Genomic DNA, 19726 nt, shown 5'->3' with positions numbered 1-19726 from the left:
TCTCAGGGTGTCGTACGGAGTGGGATGAGGTCAGGTGCTGGTACCGGGCTGATGTGGGCCAGATTGTCAATGTGTCTTGCTCAGACATCTCACTGCTCTTCGCCAACAAAGGTAATGATGTCCAACCTTTCACCTTTAACTTTTGGCCCTATCCTTTGACCTTTGAGCGATTTGACCCTGAGCAGTTTTTCCTAGACAACATGCATCTGCTTCTGCTTACCCTTTGCGGTCTATAGGCTGGGTAATGGCATATGCATTTTGTGACAACTGCTGATGTAAAAATAACTTTATAAATACTTTTCATTGATTGATTGATTGACCTTTAAACATGGCCTTAACCCACACATCTCAGTGGGGAGAAGTTTATATAAGCAGAACCAATGTAGCTTCTGAAGAGGTGTAAGGAAGGATGTCAGTATGTGTGTGTTTCCTGATCAATCCACTGATGTATATCGAAAGATCAGAGGTGAAAGCTTCTACTGTTTACTGTTGCTATTAGTTGGGTCATTAATAGCGCATGCAAACACCAAAGATACGAATCAGTTGGCGAATAAAGGCCTCTGCATGCTTCAGTTTGGACATGCTTCAGTTCGGCTGGCGCATACCCGAACTCGTCTAGGTTAACCGCCTGAGCATTTTTTTATGCTCCTTTGGCACAAAACTGCCTCCATTGGTTTGTATTGGTTACCGTCAGACGAGTCCCGTGACACTTGTGGGTGTTGTAGATAAAAATGGAGAACACCATCATGTTCGTGAGAGTCTCCGCTTTCCATAGTGGTTTGTAGCTCGAAAGGTTCGGGCGCTACAGACAGAAGTTGGCACATCAGCGTTACCGACTTCAGACGAGTCCCGTGACACTTGTGAGGGCTGTAGAGCAAAACACAGCAGTATGTTAGCAAGCAAAACCCAACATGGGTTTCAGTAGACAAACTAAAGTTAGCTAGGTGGCTTGCAGGAAAAATAACTTACTTAGCTAGCCAACGTATTCCACCTGCTCTCTTAGTGCTGGCATCGGCTGTAGCTGAGCTTCTAGCTAAATCCAACTATTTGTTTCAAATCCTCTTCGCTATATTCCGGTTGAAACATGTATGGTTGAATGTCACCATGTAGCTAATAGAATAGAACATACAAAAATGCTCCATTGTCAATTTCGTGTTGATGAGAGGAATCACTTAAAACCATTGCGGTCTGATCAGTTCTTTCAGTTTTGCCCAAAGGATTGTGTTGTTAGTGTCTGCCTCCCTTTCAAAAAAGCCCACCTTGTGGGAGGGACGGGGCCAGAACACAAAGCACCCGCCCCACACGAGTTGTAGTCTTTCAGAGACTGGAAAAAAAGCTTCAGCTTGTATATTTAGCAATGAATCCGCCTATAGGAACATCACTGAAAGATGTCCAATTAATATATTGAACAAGTCCAACCATATCTACACGCACAAAACAAATAGTGCGATCAGTATAACATAGAGCCTTTGTGAAATGCCACAAAGCAGGACATTTTTTTTTGTCAGATCTCACACCTCCCACAGACCTGCCTTCCTCCTGGTCAATTATTTGTGAAACACATCTCAGTGACCTAGAAATGCCTCAGACATTATGAAAACAAGCCTAGATTCCCCCAGGGTGAAATTCCCCTTGAAGGGGACAAGGTGACATCACCTTAACTCTAATTTTAATACACCAATGGTGACATGATATTCTATTACCTAATTTAAAGAAGTACCGCCTCGGAGAAGGCATGTTTGCACAGGGGCGTGGTTTATATAGCTAGATAGCTACTCTACTGGTGCCAAAACTTGACTGTAGGGTGTCAGCAAATACAATTAAAAGTTTACCCTATTAATCTATGGCAAAGATACTTATATATTTCCCCGTTCATCTGTGTCTTATATTAGCTAGTTAGTGTCCTGGAGGGCTAGGTCTTCAGGCTGTATGGAACTAAAGGAGGGGAAGGGTCGTTAAACTCCAACGCAGCTGTCAAATCAACACATCTGTCAGTGCTGCTGTGAACTGCATCACAAAAGACATACCAAATGGGAGCTGTTTAAAAAATCGTTGATACCTGTAGCTAGGTATACATCCAATTTGTGACAGATTTTCATTTGAATATTCAAAAATCTGCATAAAACAAAATGCGCATTTTACCAGCAGAGATGTTTCCATCAAACTGACTTTTTGCGGTTGAAAGACTGTGCGTGATAACATATTGCACATAAAAATAACTTTTACCGTTAAATTCAATGGAAAATTATCAAATCAAATTGTATTGGTTACATACACATGGTTAGCAGATGTTATTGCGAGTATAGCGAAATGCTTGTGCTTCTAGTTCCGACAGTGAAGTAATATCTAACAAGTAATCTAACAATTCCACAACTACCTAATACACACAAATCTAAGTAAAGGAATGGAATAAGAATATATAAATATATGGATGAGCAATGACAGAGCAACATAGGCAATATGCAATAGATGGTATAAAATACAGTATATACACATGAGGTGAGTAATGCAAGATATGTAAACTTTATTAAAGTGGCATTATTAAAGTGACTAGTGATCCATTTATTAAGGTGGCCAATGATTTCAAGTCTGTATGTAGGCAGCAGCCTCTCTGTGTTAGTGATGGCTGTTTAACAGTCTTGATGGCCTTGAGATAGAAGCTGTTTTCAGTCTCTCGGTCCCAGCTTTGATGCACCTGTACTGACCTCGCCTTCTGGATGGTAGCGGGGTGAACAGGCAGTGGCTCAGGTGGTTGTTGTCCGTGATGATCTAGAGGGCAGGTAGTTTATAGTTTATAGTTTAAATACATGTTAACCCAAAGTCGATGTCCGCGCCCTGCGGAAATCTAATTATCATAATTAAGAAAATCCCCATCAAAATCCATTGGGTGAAAGCTATAGATATCTGGGGGGGGGGGTTGCACAGGATGTGTGCACAAGCATCTTGGGACTCGTCTGAAGTCAGGACAGCCGATCTGCCAACGTCTTCTGTAGCGTCCGAACAGTTTGGGCTACACACTAATATGACCCCTCTGTGGAAGTTGTTTTGCTCTAGGACGCCCACAGGCCTCATAAGACTCTTCTGACAGTCCCCCGGTACCAGTTGAAAAAATGTATGGAAGTTTATATGTAGTTTCAGAAATAAGAGGTTGAATACATATAAAATAAATACATTAAATAAACATTTTCCTGATCTTATATCTCTCAGATATAGGACAGACACTTCAGAAACAACTTCCTTTGTATTTTTATTTTTGGGGGGGGATCTGTTGTTCTATATAGTGAATCTGTAATTCCATGCATTTGTATGGGCTAATAGTAAGGCCCAAAATAATTTATCAAATCATTTTTGTATATATTTTTTATACTTCAAGGGGTCTTAAAAGTCTAATTGCTAAATGATCCTTGGTATGACCTTCGTAAAACAAGTAGAACTACCCCGGCTTAGACAGGGCTTAGACTGTTATGGGTTAATTGGGTTTCCATCGCATTTTCAACTATACTGATGGTTTTGTCACAAAACTGTTGCATTGTCAAGCGAATGTGCCCACTCTGGTCTTGGCACATGCACTCTAGCAAACAGCTAGCATCATACAGTGCGAGTAGGCTACCTACATTATGAGATTGTTATGGATAAGAGGGATATCATTTGTTTTTGTCAAACGTCAGCCAAGCATCGATCATCATATCACCAGAATAAGACCCTCAATATTATTGGAAAGGAGCATCAAGCTAATCACCTTGCAAATTCACCACCCTGTGAAGTTCATCATAACTTATTGAATCTGTAGCCTAATAAACTGCATGCTTTCCTGAGTCATAGTGGGAGGACCACACACAACATATCAATTTACTTCAATTTGATGGTTATTGTATCAATGCTTGCGCATAAAGGTGTTTCCACCTCCATTTCTCACATAATACATTTCCCGACACAAAAAGATCCCACCATGTCGAACGAACGAATTGTCTGTCGGCATTTATACAATTTTACCGGCATTTCATGTTGCCGTTAGCTCGGTCGTGACTTTTTTCATGCATCAGGTAATTCATCCGCATGAAATGGTTGGATGGAAATGTAGTTTGTGATGTAATTTCAATGAGTTGCTCAGTGCATCCAAGTAGCTTGACGTTGGCATTTCAAAGAGCTGTCAGTCAAGGTGAGCTCATGAATATAAGTTCCCGCCCACTCACCCTTTCTTTTCAAACTTTCTGGTAGTTAGCAATGAGAGAACAAAATATTTTCAGAATGACTGTTCAGGACCTTTAATATTATATTGTAGAGGTGGAAGCCTATCATATTATTGAAGGTGTGGCTTATTGGAGGCCAGGCTTTCAGATAGAGTTTTTTGGCCACCGTTAGAGTAAATGTCATCATGTCAAGTTTGTACACTGCAAAATTTAAATTTACCTTAAATATTAAAGCATTTTACAATTGCTGATTATATATAATAATAAAGGGACTTGAGGACTCATACACCACTGTAAGTGAAACGTGGGTTGTCTAAAGGGGACCAAGGCGCAGCGTGTAGAGTGGTCATATTTACTTTTAATGGATATACTTTTTAACAAAACGACAAACAACAGTTCCGTCAGATGAACTACACTAAACAGAAAACAACTACCCACAAAACCCAGGAAGAAAACCCCCTACTTAAATATGATCTCTAATTAGAGGCAACGAGGTTCAGCTGCCTCCAATTAGAGAACAACCCAAACAATCCCAACATAGAAATATAAAAGCTAGAACATAAACATAGAAATATAAAACATAGAAAACCCCAAAACACCCCCTGTCATGCCCTGACCAACTCTACTATAGAAAATGACATCTTACTAGGGTCAGGATGTGACAGTAATCCTCACCAAAACAACAAACCTGATAGCATTCAATCATACAATGGGATGAAAATGCAACCGAACAGATGAACAGGAATGACATTTACTCCCACAGGTCTGGTAAAAAGATCTATCTGAAAACCACACCCCTACTAAGCCACACCTCCAGTCCAGGGTTCCTCTAACAACCCTTTGCTACAAAAAAAGGTTTCTCAAAGAATGCCACAACTAACTAAAGGTGCCAATATGAATCCATTGACTGCAGGGGTTCCTTGAGGATTTCCAGGGTTCCTTGAGTGACCACTAATTCTAGGAGTGTACACTAAAGAAAACAAACACTGTTATGGCCTCTCTCATGGCTCGTAAAATGGTTGACATTGGATAAGGTGTTTAAACATGATACATTCATCACTGTGTGTGTGTGTTTTATGTTCTTAAAACGACTACACTAAGAACGTCTCCATGGAGTCAGAAACACACTCTGTCGAAGTATGTGTGTGTTGACCAAAATTCATGTGTGACTGCAGGGAAATATGTAGTGTGTATTGGTTTGATATGTGTTAACCAATATTAATGGGTACGTTTAGGGAAATATTCAGTGTTTTTGGTGTGGAGGTTTGTGTATATGGCTTGTACTTCTCAATGACAGGAAGAGCAAAAGACGGAGAGTGTGTGTGTGTGTGTGTGTGTGTGAGAGAGAGAGAGGGAGATAAATATCAAAATAAAAATGGAAAGAACAAGAGATAGGGAAAAACCCCCTTGAAGCATTATCTCAGTGAAACTTGAGCTTGGACTTAAACTTGGTGTGAGTGGGAAGGGCGGGGGTTGTCAATGTGATCCATGACCTCATAACTCAATTAAGAGTGGGAGCTAGCCTACAGAGCACTCCCTGGATCCCCTCCCCCGCAGACTCAGTCAACTATAAGTACACCAGAGGCACTTAGCGCCACGGAGGGAAAAATAAAGAAATAATCAAAAATCAAAGGGTTCAACTGAGAGAGTGAGGAGGAGTGTGAGGATGAGCATTATTGAAGCTTGTTAGCCACAGTTGTTCAGTCTCTACTGTCTCTGGAGTTTTAGCCTTAGCCCTCAGTTATGCTACGCTACCGCTAGGCTAGATAGTACAGCTGTCTTACCATGGCTGCAGGGCTACAGGCCTCCGTGCTATGGCCACAAGCCACTTTATGCTAATGCTAATACAGAATCTAAAATCTCACTGGCATCTTATCAGTCAAGCCGCCCACTCTTCACTATACTGTTCAAAACCCCACATTCATTCTCCTACCGCTCACCGTCTCACTGTGGAGCAAGGTACTGGATGGGTGCAGTTATAATTTATTATCCATAACAGCCAATAGGCAGCTTCACAGTCCCATTGTGTTAAACCCTCTTTAACCTCCTTTTCTCAGTAAGCTGCTGTGTTGATACAGGGCTGATGAGCTGTTATGAAGGTGTCATTAGTGGATAGTAATTCACTACTTCTACAGTGGAAGGCCAGAGGCAGGAGAGAGGGGGCAAGGAGATAGCATAGTGGAAGATGCTTAGTCTACAAAATAAACACAACACCTATTCTCAAAGCCATAATCAAATCTCATGCGTCCGTAAATAGCAACATCAACGCAACACTGAGAGCGTGGACCAAGGCATTCAACTCTGGTCAGATTTCTGGGGATATGGATGAATATAAAACTACACAAATTCAATCAACGTGTAGCTCTCGTAGTTCATTGTTATACAATGGGTGGTGCTAATCCTGAATGCTGATTGGTTAAAACCACATTCCAGCCGGTGTCTATTGCACAAGTTACCACCGGCTAAATCTATAACGTTAAAATGCCTATTTACTCTGTTCCATCTGATTGCGCAATCCACTTTTTCATCAGCCCTGCCAGACAATTTATTAACTTGATCTCCGCTATAAAAAGCATCCAGACATTATCTCACATTTCTTTTAGACTAACAATTAGTTTTTAACAGCAGAGATTTGTATAAACTTTGCTGTCTGTCCCTCTGATATTTGCAACATTGTTTCAATATTCAAATTCGATCTCCGACTGTCCCATAGTAATGAATGTGTCGGGAGTCGGGACGAGAGACAGGCAGGCAGCATTTCTCAGCCAGTCGAAATCATGAGTCAGCTGGCATCCTTTTTATGGATACATTCAAAGAAATGTAAATTGAAAAAAGGTCAAACGAACTGAAGTGCAGCTAGTTTGCAATCTTTCCAGCTTCAGTTTGAAGTGATTGTGTTAGCTTTGTTATTGGCTCCACTGAAGAACAGTGTCCTGACGAGAGAGCACATTATCTATGCCAGGTGAAATCGTGCCTCATTAGCTCATTGTTATGAATGTATCCAAATAAATGTCACTGGAAAACAGCTTAAACAAATGCAAATCAAATCAAACTTTATTTGTCACATGCACCGAATACAAGTGTAGACCTTACCATGAAATGCTTGCTTACAAGCCCTTAACCAACAGTGCAGTTCAAGAAGAGTTAAGAAAATATTTACTAAATAAACTAAAGTAAAAAACAATAAAAAGTATCACAATAACATAACAATAACGAGGCTATATACAGGGGTTACCGGTATCGAGTCAGTGTGTGGGGGTACAGGTTAGAGGTAATTTGTACATGTAGGTATAGGTGAAGTGACTATGCATAGATAATAAACAGCGAGTAGCAGCAGTGTAAAAAACACATGTAATAGTCCAGTGGCCATTTGATTAATTGTTCAGCAGTCTTATGGCTTGGGGGTAGAAGCTGTTAAGGAGTCTTTTGGTCCTAGACTTGTCGCTCCAGTATCGCTTGCTGTGCGGTAGCAGAGAAAACAGTCTTTGACTTGGGTGACTGGAGTCTCTGACAGTTTTATGGGCTTTCCTCTGACACTGCCTATTATATAGGTCCTGGATTGCAGGAAGCTTGGCCCCAGTGATGTACTGGGCCGTACGCACTACCCTCTGTAGCGCCTTACGGTCAGATGCCAAGCAGTTGCCATACCAGGCGGTGATGCAACTGGTCAGGATGCTCTCGATGGTGCAGCTGTAGAACCTTTTGGGGATCTGGGGACCCATGCCAAATCTTTTCAGTCTTCTAAGGAGGAAAAGGTTTTGTCGTGCCCTCTTCATGACTGTCTTGGTGTGTTTGGACCATGATAGATCGTTGGTGATGTGGACACCAAGGAACTTGAAACTCAGCTACTTTGTTGTTATTCTGGCTGCACTGTTTGACGTGACTGTTAGTTGGCTAGCTAGCAAGCAAGGGATAAGAACATTACCAGCCAGTATGGCAATGGAACATTTACAACAAACGACTGGGTACAGAACAAATACACTGAACGACTGGGTCTTGTCTCTGGCAACCGAATCGATAGAAAGAAAATGCAGCTGGCTTGGGTAGCAACCATAGATTTGTGTCGGGACTATATCTTGTGGAAGGATGAAATAGTACAAATAAATTAATTCAAACGTTTTTAATGAAAATATGTCAATCATTATTTGAATATGTTGTTAACCCATTGTATAAAAGTGATAACCCCCGCGACGCCGGCGTTTGCAGGATACATTGGCACGGTTTGCCGGCCCTTGACTTCGTCTCGGACCTAACAACTCCCGCGCCAATATATCCACCAAACTCCAGCTTCTCTGGCATTATCACTTAAATAACCAACTGTTCCGAGACACCAAGACTACTCCATGGCTATTCTAAATCATACAAAGTTCCCATAGATGTGACTAATAACTTAACACCTAATACTAACCATGGCAGGGATTGTAATAAAACACAACAGGAAAACAATAAAATACATAAATTGATAAAGGAATAATCGACAAATATACCTTACCATTCAAGATAGGGAATGTTGTAAAATAATTAGTATTCTAATTTCTATTCATAGTATTTATAAATAGATAAACGGCAATATTAGAAGGGATAATTATTGAAATAATACATCTTCAAATAAAAATAACTGAAACACAAAAGTACTAAAAAGCCCAAAATTACAGTACCAGTCAAAAGTTTGGACACTTATTACAGTAAAAATAAAGAAAAACCCTTGAATGAGTAGATGTGTCCAAACGTTTGAGTGGTACTATAGTTAGGAAGCAACATGTAGGGATAAAAACAGAAAACAGATATAGAAGGCACAGTATGTGGGTATGTGCGGGTGTATTGTGTGTTTTTGGAAAAATTATTAAGTGGATGAGAAAGGAAAATGGTTGCAAATGCCAGAGCCCATGTGTCTGCCAACAAGAGTTGTGACAGAGAGAGACAGCGCATAGTAGCAGCAAACGGCTCTAGCGACTCCTGTGGCGGGCCGGGGCACATGCACGCTGACTTCGGTCGCCAGTTGTACTGTGTTTCCTCCGACACAATGGTGCGGCTGGCTTCCGGGTTAAGCGAGCAGTGTGTCAAGAAGAAGTGCGGCTTGGCAGGGCCGTGTTTCAGAGGATGCATGGCTCTCAACCTTTGCCTCTCCCGAGTCTGTACGGGAGTTGCAGCGATGGGACAAGACTGTAAATACCCATTTGATATCATGAAATTGGGGAGAAACAGGGGTAAAAACTATTCAAAAAAATTAAATAATGTTAACTGTTTGTGCATACTGAGCAACGTATAACTCCTATCTATCCCATGTTATGTACAGCTGGGTACCCTCGCTTGATGCAAGATGAGCTTAATGTTGGCACAACTGCCTATCTCGTAGCAGTGTGAACCCAGCCACCCTACAGAACAGAACTATATGAGTAGCCTAATCATCTGTGGTCTGCATGAAATATACACTATAAGCAACCTAAGCAATAAGCACCCAGCCAACCACGTGTACTGATATGCACTGAACTTCATTACGAGGGCAACCAAAGTGAAAAACCGTCTCTCTGAGGTCAGGGCGTGACAAGTAGAGTAAAATGATGACCTGATAACGAAAGAAACAGACCCCATAGATTACTAGATAAGCCTGCATTTCCCGGATAACCGCTAACAGACCTTCCCGTAAGAGCTTGATCGTCAACACTGATCGCCATGTGGGTGTTTAGCAAGCCCAGCACATGCTAGATAATGTTTAGTATCAACAGCCCATCCAACACGCCGAAACTAAAGCAAGCCTTGATTAGTCATCGCACAGCTATACGCGTCAGCTTCCCCAATAAGGTCCAGGGTGAGAACTTAAAGTCTGAGGAGGAAAGGGGAGGGTTGGGCAGAAGTATCAATTTAAAATGAGGCTGTACTTCTTTGAATATGTGCTAATGATAAAAAAAAAGATCCAGTAATATTTACCCTACGACAGACTAAACACCAGTCAAGTAGCGCAGAGATCCTGCTACTTGACTGCTGAACAGTTCATGTAGCACCCACACATTTGGAACAGCACACGTTGGTAGATATGAGTCACGCTCAGTGAGCTGCATCAGGCTATAAGATGCCTGCATACGCACTATGTACAAGCATGCATGATAACGCACATCAGCTTGCTTACTGCTGTCCTAAAATGGTGTGCCACCGTACTACAATGCTCCAGCAGATGCTATGGAAGGAATAGCTAGTGTTGCACTCTAAGTAACCGCAACCTCACTGTGTGCTCTTGGAATAATAGTAACCATGCCATAACACTATGTGCAGATGATACAGAACATACAGCCAGCCATGCATGAATTACACAACATCCACCTACTGTAGGTGATGTATATGGAGCCTAACCAGCACGCACTCCCACAATGCAATATTGGTAGCCATGCCATGTGCTTACTGTGTGTAGAAAATGAAGCAAAGAATATCAGCTAACATCTGAATGTGCAAAACTCTACACCAAACCAGCAAAACAGTACACATCTCTTGCAAAAGCAAACAATTCTTGCAAAACTCTTCAAACTCTTTTAAAAATGATGTTTTTTTGCGTCAATACAGTACACACAAACCATTTGAATAAGCACACAAAGCACCAACTACGCACTGATGGTATAAATGAAAAACACTTTTCTGTGTGCAGGGTATAGCAGTTTGCAATAAAGTATAGTCATACATATAGTAAACACACATACACATAGGTATCCAAATGTGTAAAGTATGGATGTGTATTCCGAACATAACACACTATCAATACAAATAAGGGGGAAAAGTTTTTTATTTTTTATTATGAAAATGTTCTAACACTTCTCAAACCAAAAAAACGCAGTAGAAGAAAACAAAAGCATTTGTGCTAGAAAAAAAGACTTCATCCACATCACATGCAATGTTGTCTTGAGCTAGGCAGCGTGGGAAGTATCGCCTGGAGTGCGGTATCCAGGCCAGGCATGACCCCTGATCGATGTCTCCACAAGCCTCCTCCATTGCCCTTAGAAAGGGTATGCATTGGTGGGGCTGGAGATCATCCACCTTCCAACGCCATGCAGAGAAGAATTCTTCAATAGGATTCAAGAACGGAGAGTATGGGGGGGAGATTGAGTGCAATGAAAAGTGGGTGACATGTGAACCAATTGCGGGCCACAGCAGCCCAGTGGAAACTAACATTGTCCCAGATGATAACGTACCTGGGCTGCTCTGGCCCCTGGTCATTAGGGATTAGTCTGTTGTGGAGGGTGTCCAGAAATGTGATAATGTGTGCAGTGTTGTATGGGTCTAGGATTGCATGATGGTGAAGGACACCTTTTTGACTAATAGCCGCACACATTGTTATGTTGCCACCACGTTGTCCCAGGACGTTGATGATGGCATGGTGTCCGATGATATTTCTGCCACGGCCCCTTGTTTGAAACCTGCCTCGCCACATATATTAGCTCATGATGCACTGTATCGGCTTCTAGCTCCACGACTTTCTGAAAGAGAGTCATGGTACATGGGAATCAGAATGACAGTTTGGGACCTTTAAAGGCTTCACCTTCCTTTTTGCGCATGTCACAGTGGGGCCAAACAATTCCTTGTGTGTCCCTGGAGCATCCAGGAGGTCCACACTCTAAAAATAAAAGGTTCCTAGAGTACCCTTTAGGGGTTCTTCAAATTGAAACTGTGGGGAACCCCTATAGGGGAACCCCTATAAGTTCTTCAAATAACCTCTTTTAATGGATCCTCAAAGAAACTTTTGAAAAACTTTTTGGGGTACATTTTTTAAATACCCCTGATATTATTATTATTAATGATAATAATATGCATAACAATAACACAATATTTTATTTCTCCGTTTATTATGATTTTAGTGGCAAAGTAGAAGAAAAAAAGTTCTAATATGCAGAGCCCCAAGTCCAATGGGTATTTCCTCTGGCATGTTGATGTTAATGTGTTGATGTTCTCCGTATCCATAGCCAGAATAATTTTGCAGTGCGTGGTGATTGAACAGGTTGCTTGTTATGTTGTGAGATTCTAATTCTCAGAGTATAAAACATAACAGACACTACGAAAGCTCAAACCAAGTTTACTCTTCCCAGAGGGTCAATACAGCTGCATCAGACCACGACATTTCACACAAGCACTGATATTTAACCCTTTCTCCTTGGCCGAGTCTCCTCCTACTCATCTGAACAAACATTGTATCTTTATGTATTGTATCGTTATAAGTGATATGGGCCATAAACTTTTCTTTGTCCCTTAACGTGACCTGACCTCAACCCCCTTCATCACTAATCCATGGCTCTCTCCCCTTATCAATGCCTGCCACATGTGATTGCTTTCCCTACACTCAGTACATTCCAAACTTAATTGCCCCCACCATATACTTTCCTCCTACAGATAACCATTAACTTCTGGTGTAGACCCTCTAAACCTAAGCACTCAATATTTCAATAGGATACCTGATAATTAACCCTATCCCAAGTTTAGGAGGTAGTACCCAGAATCCATCAATATTCATCAGAGATGTAGGAAGGGTGAAGTCTGTTAATCCCAAAAAATGTAATTATACATAAGATTAACAAAACACACAACCGTATTCATACCTTGGTTTTTGTGGTGAATGTGAATGAAAAAATCTGTTTTGATAATGGTTTCCATACACATACCTTGTCCATAATGTAGAGACTTATTGGATATTCATTGAAGGGGTAAGGGAGGAAGATGTGATCTGCATAACATACCAATACCAACTGACATACCTGTGTATGCCTCCTTGTCTGTATACCTGCAGACACAGACACAAAAGTGAGCAGTTCAGTCATCTGCACCCAATACAGCTAGCCTTCAAGATATTCTAATAGCCCACATATTCTTACCTCTTTGTTGATTGATATCCATTGAATTGTGTCCAGTCTGTTTTAGAAAGATTTGCACAAATATAAAGATCTACCGTAATTTCCGGACTATTAAGCGCCCCTGAATATAAGCCGCACCCACTGAATTTTTTTTATTTATTTTTTTACATAAATAAGCCGCACATGTCTATAAGCCGCAGGTGCCTACCGGTACATTGAAACAAATTAACTTTACACTGGCTTTAACGAAACACGGCTTGTAACAAAAATAAATAGGCTTTAACGAAACACGGCTTGTAACAAAAAATAAAACATTAGCAGTAAACAGTAGCCTACCAAGAAAGTAATTGGTCACCATCTTCCTCCTCCTGTGCACTGAAACCATCTCCTTCGGTGTCGGAGTTGAATAGCCTCAGAATTGCTTCATCCGATATTGGATCGTTTTCATTGTCGCTCTCGTCACTTTCATCCGGAGGCAAATCCCCCGCTGAGCCCTCTTCAACACGCAGTAGTCCAGCCTTTCGAAACCCGTTGATGATAGTGGATTTTTTGACAATGCTCCACGCTGTCAGGACCCACTGGCAGACTTGACCATAAGTTGCTCTTCACATGCAGCCCATTTTAGTGAAGGATTTCTCCCCACTTGTCATCCAAGCCTCCCGCTGAACATGGAGCGCCACCTTAAATGCACGATTTACACTGATGTCGAGTGGCTGCAAATACTTTGTTGTGCCCCCAGGAATCAGGGTGACAAAATGACTACCGTAATCAGAATGATGGGAAGTTTGAGAGCGCTCGATTGAATCTAAACAGTAAACAAAAAAGTTGTTTTACTGTAACCCGTTTGGCAATTTCATTGGTCTAATGAAAGCTTCATGCCGCCAAAAAACTGAGCACGTCACAGAATGTATTTTATTTTATTTTTTTAAATTGAAAGCGGGAAAAATCCATATATTAGCCGTGTCATTGTTTAAGCCGCGAGGTTCAAAGCCTGGGAAAAAAGTTGCAGCTTATAGTCCGGAAATTACGGTACTCAATTTAAGGTAAGTGCCTTAACCTTCTGTCCTTTCAAATTCAAATCAAAATGTTTCAGTTGGGCAGTTAGGTGCCTGCAAGAACCCCCACCAGCTAAGGAGGTTCCTTGATGAATCCCATTCAGTTGTACAACTGACTAGGTATCCCCCTTTCCCTTCTTGGCTGAACCTTTTGGGGGCCATTTTCGGTGCCAAGAACCCTTTGGTTCTTCGAAGAACCCTTGTTGAACCACTAGTTTTTAATAGTGCACTTTCTCTTTGAAGCTGGATAAGTTTAGCCAAAAGTACCCTTTCTCCCACCTCCACTAGGCTCATGGTATGACCACAGCCTTGGATGGTACTATGGGAGGAACGGAGGCTCAGGTCTGTAATCATACAGATCTCCTCCCAAGCATCTGGATCTAGGGTGTCTGAGTCCAGATGCTTCCCCACCTCCTCCAGTAACGCAGCCTGATACGCCAACAATAAAGAGGTCACATTGAGGTCTCTAATTACTTGGGCTGAGGCTTTGCACATTTCGGAAAAACGGAAGCAGTAAAGCCCTCTGCCTTTCCAGGGATTGAAGCGCTGGTGTCGTTAGTAACACGGCACGAGGGGCTGAGGTGGTGAGCACAGTATAACTCTATAGCCATGAGGTTAGTGGGGCGTTAGCTAGCAAGCAGCTACCTCATGGTGAAGGTATGTCGTGGCTAGCTCAGTGCTGGAGGCACTGGGCTTTTACCAGTATTTCCAACATTATCCACTAGTGTAGCTGCAGGTAGAAAATCAATGGTAAATGTTCTGTAATTGACATAAGCTGTCTCCAATCAATCAATGTTTGGTTGTGCGTGTGTGTTTGCCAGGGGGATCGCCTGAGCCAGGGGAGGCATAGCTCTGTGAATCTTAATCACACAAAACCTATTATTTGGCAAGGAATTGTATTTGTAGATTTTTATTTAACTAGTCAAGTCAGTTAAGAAAAAAAATCTTATTTACAATGATGACCTTCCCTGGCCGAAACCTAACAGCGCTGGGCCAATTGTGTGCCACGCAATGGGGCCTTCAATTACCACTGGTTATAAAACAGTCTGGAATCGAACCAGGGTCTGAAGCGACACCTATAACACTGAGACGTATTGCCTTAGACCACTGTGCCACTTGGGAGCCCCTTGATCAGTGATTCTACATCTCACTTTGCTCAAGCTGATCATCTCCAAGAAGTTGCCGTTAAATGAGTCAATTAGGGGCAGTTTAAGGGAAGAGTCAATGAAACCAACCATGCAAGTATATTGTCGGGAATTCTGTCGGCAGCCTTGGCCAGGAGTCGAACCCTAGTCAAATCAAATCAAATTTTATTGGTCACATACACATGGTTAGCAGATGTTAATGCGAGTGTAGCGAAATGCTTGTGCTTCTAGTTCCGACCATACAGTAATATCTAACAAGTAATCTAACAATTTCACAACTACCTTTTACACACAAGTGTAAAGGAATGAATAAGAATATGTACATATAAATATATGGATGGGCGATGGCCGAACGGCATATGCAAGATGCAGTAGATGGTATAGAGTACAGTATATACATATGAGATGAGTAATGTAGGCTATGTAAACATTATATAAAGTGGCATTGTTTAAAGTGACTAGTGATACATTAATTCCATCCAATTTTTATTAATAAAGTGGCTAGAGATTTGAGTCAGTATGTTGGCAGCAGTCACTCAATGTTAGTGACGGCTGTTTAACAGTCTGATGGCCTTGAGATAGAAGCTGTTTTTCAGTCTCTCTGTCCCTGCTTTGATGCACCTGTACTGACCTTTCCTTCTGGATGATAGTGGGGTGAACAGGCAGTGGCTTGGGTGGTTGTTGTCCTTGATGATCTTTTGGCCTCTATGTGTTTGTGTGTTTCTTTGTGTTCATTATTTCCTGCCACTATGGCCCTTATCTCTCTCTCCTTTTCTGTCATTGCCCTCTGCGGTGCATCTAATCCTCTATCTAATCAATCTGTAGAAATAATAACACACATCCCTCTAATCCCTTAACCCATATCAACATGTCAAAAACACACACACACACACACGCATGCACGCACACACGCACACACACACACACACACACACACACACACACACACACACACACACACACACACACACACACACACACACACACACACACACACAACACATGCAATCATATACATGAGTATGATCATAAAGAAATAAGCAGAACAGAGAGAAGACAGGTCCCCAGGCTATTAATTAGCCTGCGGCATTCTGAACTAAAGTCTAGTATGATAAAGTATTGAACACTGTTTCACTGTAAACTTTCGTTGCTTTTTGTCTGTTCTTTAACTATTGCAACGCACTGTATCAGGGCATCATGCAACCCAAAAATCTGAACAGGCACAAAGTACGTGAGGATGGCTGGGGGGTGTTCTGGAGGGTGCTTATGCTCCACGTTCGTAAGTTGGAGAATTTTGCAATTTTCAAACACCTGAAACAGATTTTTCCTGCATTCTAGAGCCATAATTATTATGCTTAAATCTTTGTAAAAAATATATATACTTTTTTCTGCATATCTAAGCATACCTCTTGAGCTGTCTATCCTCCTGACTGGTGGTTATTTTTAAAGAAACTAAATATGCTTCTCTGCATAACTGCTCAAATCTGGGTAACATATTGAAAGGAATGTGAGTCTTATTCAGTACATTTAGTTATTACTTGCTTTTCTAAAGTCTACCAACCTGGCCAGCAGGAATGTCAGCTAAAATAGTTAGACAAGCTAGCTACTCTAACTTGATTGATAGCCTGAAATGGCTTCTTGGTAGCTATTTATGAGGTTATGAGATTGGGAACCTATCTGGGCCAGCTAAGCCAACTTCATGAATTGCTAAGTGGCTAGTGGTATTAAAGAGAAAAAACAAACACATTTTTTTGGTTCAAAATAAAAACAGGATGAATCTGAGGGGGCAAGTGCCCCTGTGCCCCATATGGGAATGATACCTCTGATCTGTAGAACTGAAGGAATTTTGCAATGCTGTAGTTCTGTCTGATTATTCTACTGTATGTGAGGGGAGAATGAACTGGCGACCCTCCTGAGTTCTATATGGGGATAAGGAATTTGGGTAGAAGTCCATCCTCTCTCCTCCATGACCCGGAAACCGATAAGTGGTTGAGTGGTCGAGGACTGTCAAATCGTTAGTAGGCAAACAGAATATGGTTTACCCCTCCTCGATAGCCTCCTTTTAGCTTGGACGCACCAGTGTATCATACTGCGGAAGAGTTTTGATATCTTCCACAACCTCTTTGAACCAGCTGTTGTATTGTCAGAGAACAATATGTTACATATGGTTTTATCTACAAAATGTTCTTAATTTGTTTGTATCAATTTACACATTTATTTTGGGATTCCACCCCTGTAAACGTAATTTGCCTGACAAAGTGTGTGTGGAGAAGGACCGTCTCATTTCAAACAAGTGCATTTCCGTCCACATTCCCTCTCCTCGATTACCTTTGATCCTTTTCAAAAGGAGGTGAGCGAGGACAGAGGAGACAGGATGCAGGAGGATGAGCAAATCTAGTTGAGAAAATACTTGCAGGCTACCAGCTCTGGTGGCTCCTCCTTCACACCCTCAGGGCTGGCCTCTGATTGGTTGATCTGTTTCTCAGGCTACATCTTCAGGAACTGTACGAAGGATGGCTGGACAGAGCTGTACCCTACTTATGAGGAGGCGTGTGAGTTCGCAGAGGAGTCAGAGACAGGATCAGAGGTTAGAGAAATCACATCACTCACATACTGTACATTCTCATTTACTCACTCTGTTATTCAGTCACTCATTGAAATGTTCCACTTTCAATTTTGTTCTGTGGGAGAAGGAATGTGATTGGTTGAGGACAGAAGGAATGTCACTTTCATTCTGCCCTTAGAACCAAATTGAACGAGGAAACCTCTAATGAACTATTCAGTCATGTGCTTGTCTGAATTATCTGGCCTGTACTGTACTCTTATTCTAACAGACCCATTTCCCAGGCACATCATGAAAAGTTACGCGTGCAGTTCAGAATCAGAAACCGGTCTGTTTACATATAAGTAAATGCGATCAAGTCCGACTTCAGATGCAGCTCGTGCAAGTTAGCAAACACGTAATCCAATGGATATCGTTTACAACATCGCAGATGTCATTGATTACCTGGGTCGTTCCACCAATTCGGTGCCTTTTGAGAAGTGTAACTTGGTCCAAAAAAATTATTATTTCACCAAATATAAAAATTCTAGATAAAAAAAAAAAAACATCTCAAGAGGGGAAAAAAAATATTACTATACTAAGTGCCTTTTAAGTGCCAAATAAAGTAACAGGGTTGACCATACCAGGGTTGACGATTTCTTCTTAAATGAGCCAGACATCCTCTTGTGACAGGGGGAATGAAAGCTTGTGTGCAACAGGGAGTGGAAACTGAATGCTAATTCACAATAAAAATGAAATTGTTAAAACATTTCTAGCCTGTCTATCTATGGGTAACATGGTTGACGTGTTATGCTCGACCTGCTCAGATTTCCACCAGAAAATGTCCAAAAATGGTAGAACCAGCTCACCTGCTTTTACTCTATGATTTGACTATTAGATGTTCAATGTTTCTTTTGAATTTAAAAAAAAAAAGGAATCGTTTCACCGTAACAAGGGTTCAGTTCACGTAACAGTCTTGACCTTAAAATGAGGGACAGACAGAATCACTAATCACAGAAATGACTGTCAACTAACAAAATAACTTCGCCTTTACAATGATGGTGAAACTTGGATAAATGTTGGGATTTAGTGGGTTAAAATCTTCCTAGAAGTGACACAGGGATGACGGAGGGACATGTCATAATAATGAATTTTGGCACTTTAAGCAATCCTTTATTCATATAACAAATGTATTTTTATTGAATTCTCTATGTGGTCTATATTAAAGCGCAATTAATTTAATATAACAGGATTTTAAAATGAAATATCGGTGCATAAGTTCTACTTAAAACATTAAAGGATGGCTTTTTGTGGGACAACCCACCTAGGAAGCTAACAAGCCAGTGAGGCCAGTCTTGTGTGTTTTCCTCGGTCATCGTTCACTCTCTGAAAAGTTTTTCCAGGTCCAGAGATCAGTGTATAGCTACAGTGCCTTTTGAAAGTATTAACATCCGTTGACTTTTTCCGCATTTTGTTGTTACAAAGTGGGATTAAAATGGATTTAATTTTTGTCAATGATCTATCTACAGAAAATACTCTGTATTTTAAAAATGGAAGAACAATTATATTTATTGTTTTAATTAATGGAAAGTAAAACACTAATATATATTGATTATATAAGTATTCATCCCCCTGAGTCAATACATGTTAGAATCACCTTTAACAGAGATTACAGCTGTGAGTCTTTCTGGGTAAGTCTCTAAGAGCTTTGCACACCTAGATTGTACAATATTTGCCCATTATTCTTTAAAAAATGTGTCAAGCTCTGTCAAATTGGTTGTTGATCATTGCTAGACAGCTATTTTCAAGTCTTGCAAAATATTTTCAAGCCAATTTAAGTAAAAACTGTAATTAGGCTACTCAGGAAAATGCTATGTCGTCTTTGTAAGCAAGTGTATATTTGGCCTTGTGTTTTAGATTATTGTCCTGCTGAAAGGTTAATATGTCTCTCAGTGTCTGTTGGAAA

At 41.1% G+C, this 19726-nt stretch overlaps 1 protein-coding gene across 1 annotated transcript in view; it reads left to right on the top strand.

Moving 5' to 3' along the window:
* LOC106583994 (pituitary adenylate cyclase-activating polypeptide type I receptor) overlaps window positions 1-19726 on the top strand; it is a 77544-nt gene that overhangs the window by 40142 nt on the left and 17676 nt on the right. Inside the window, exons 3-4 of the mRNA XM_082967917.1 lie at window positions 7-111; window positions 17705-17805. Of these exons, the coding sequence (XP_082824043.1) occupies window positions 7-111; window positions 17705-17805 (206 nt within the window). The remainder of the gene's footprint in view (window positions 1-6; window positions 112-17704; window positions 17806-19726) is intronic.

Source organism: Salmo salar, chromosome 23 (assembly GCF_965601325.2).
Source record: "Salmo salar chromosome 23, fSalSal1, whole genome shotgun sequence".
NCBI classification, from domain to species: Eukaryota; Metazoa; Chordata; class Actinopteri; order Salmoniformes; family Salmonidae; genus Salmo; species Salmo salar.
The sequence above is the reverse complement of the archived record's forward strand: the minus strand, read 5'-3'. Positions and strand labels throughout refer to the sequence as shown.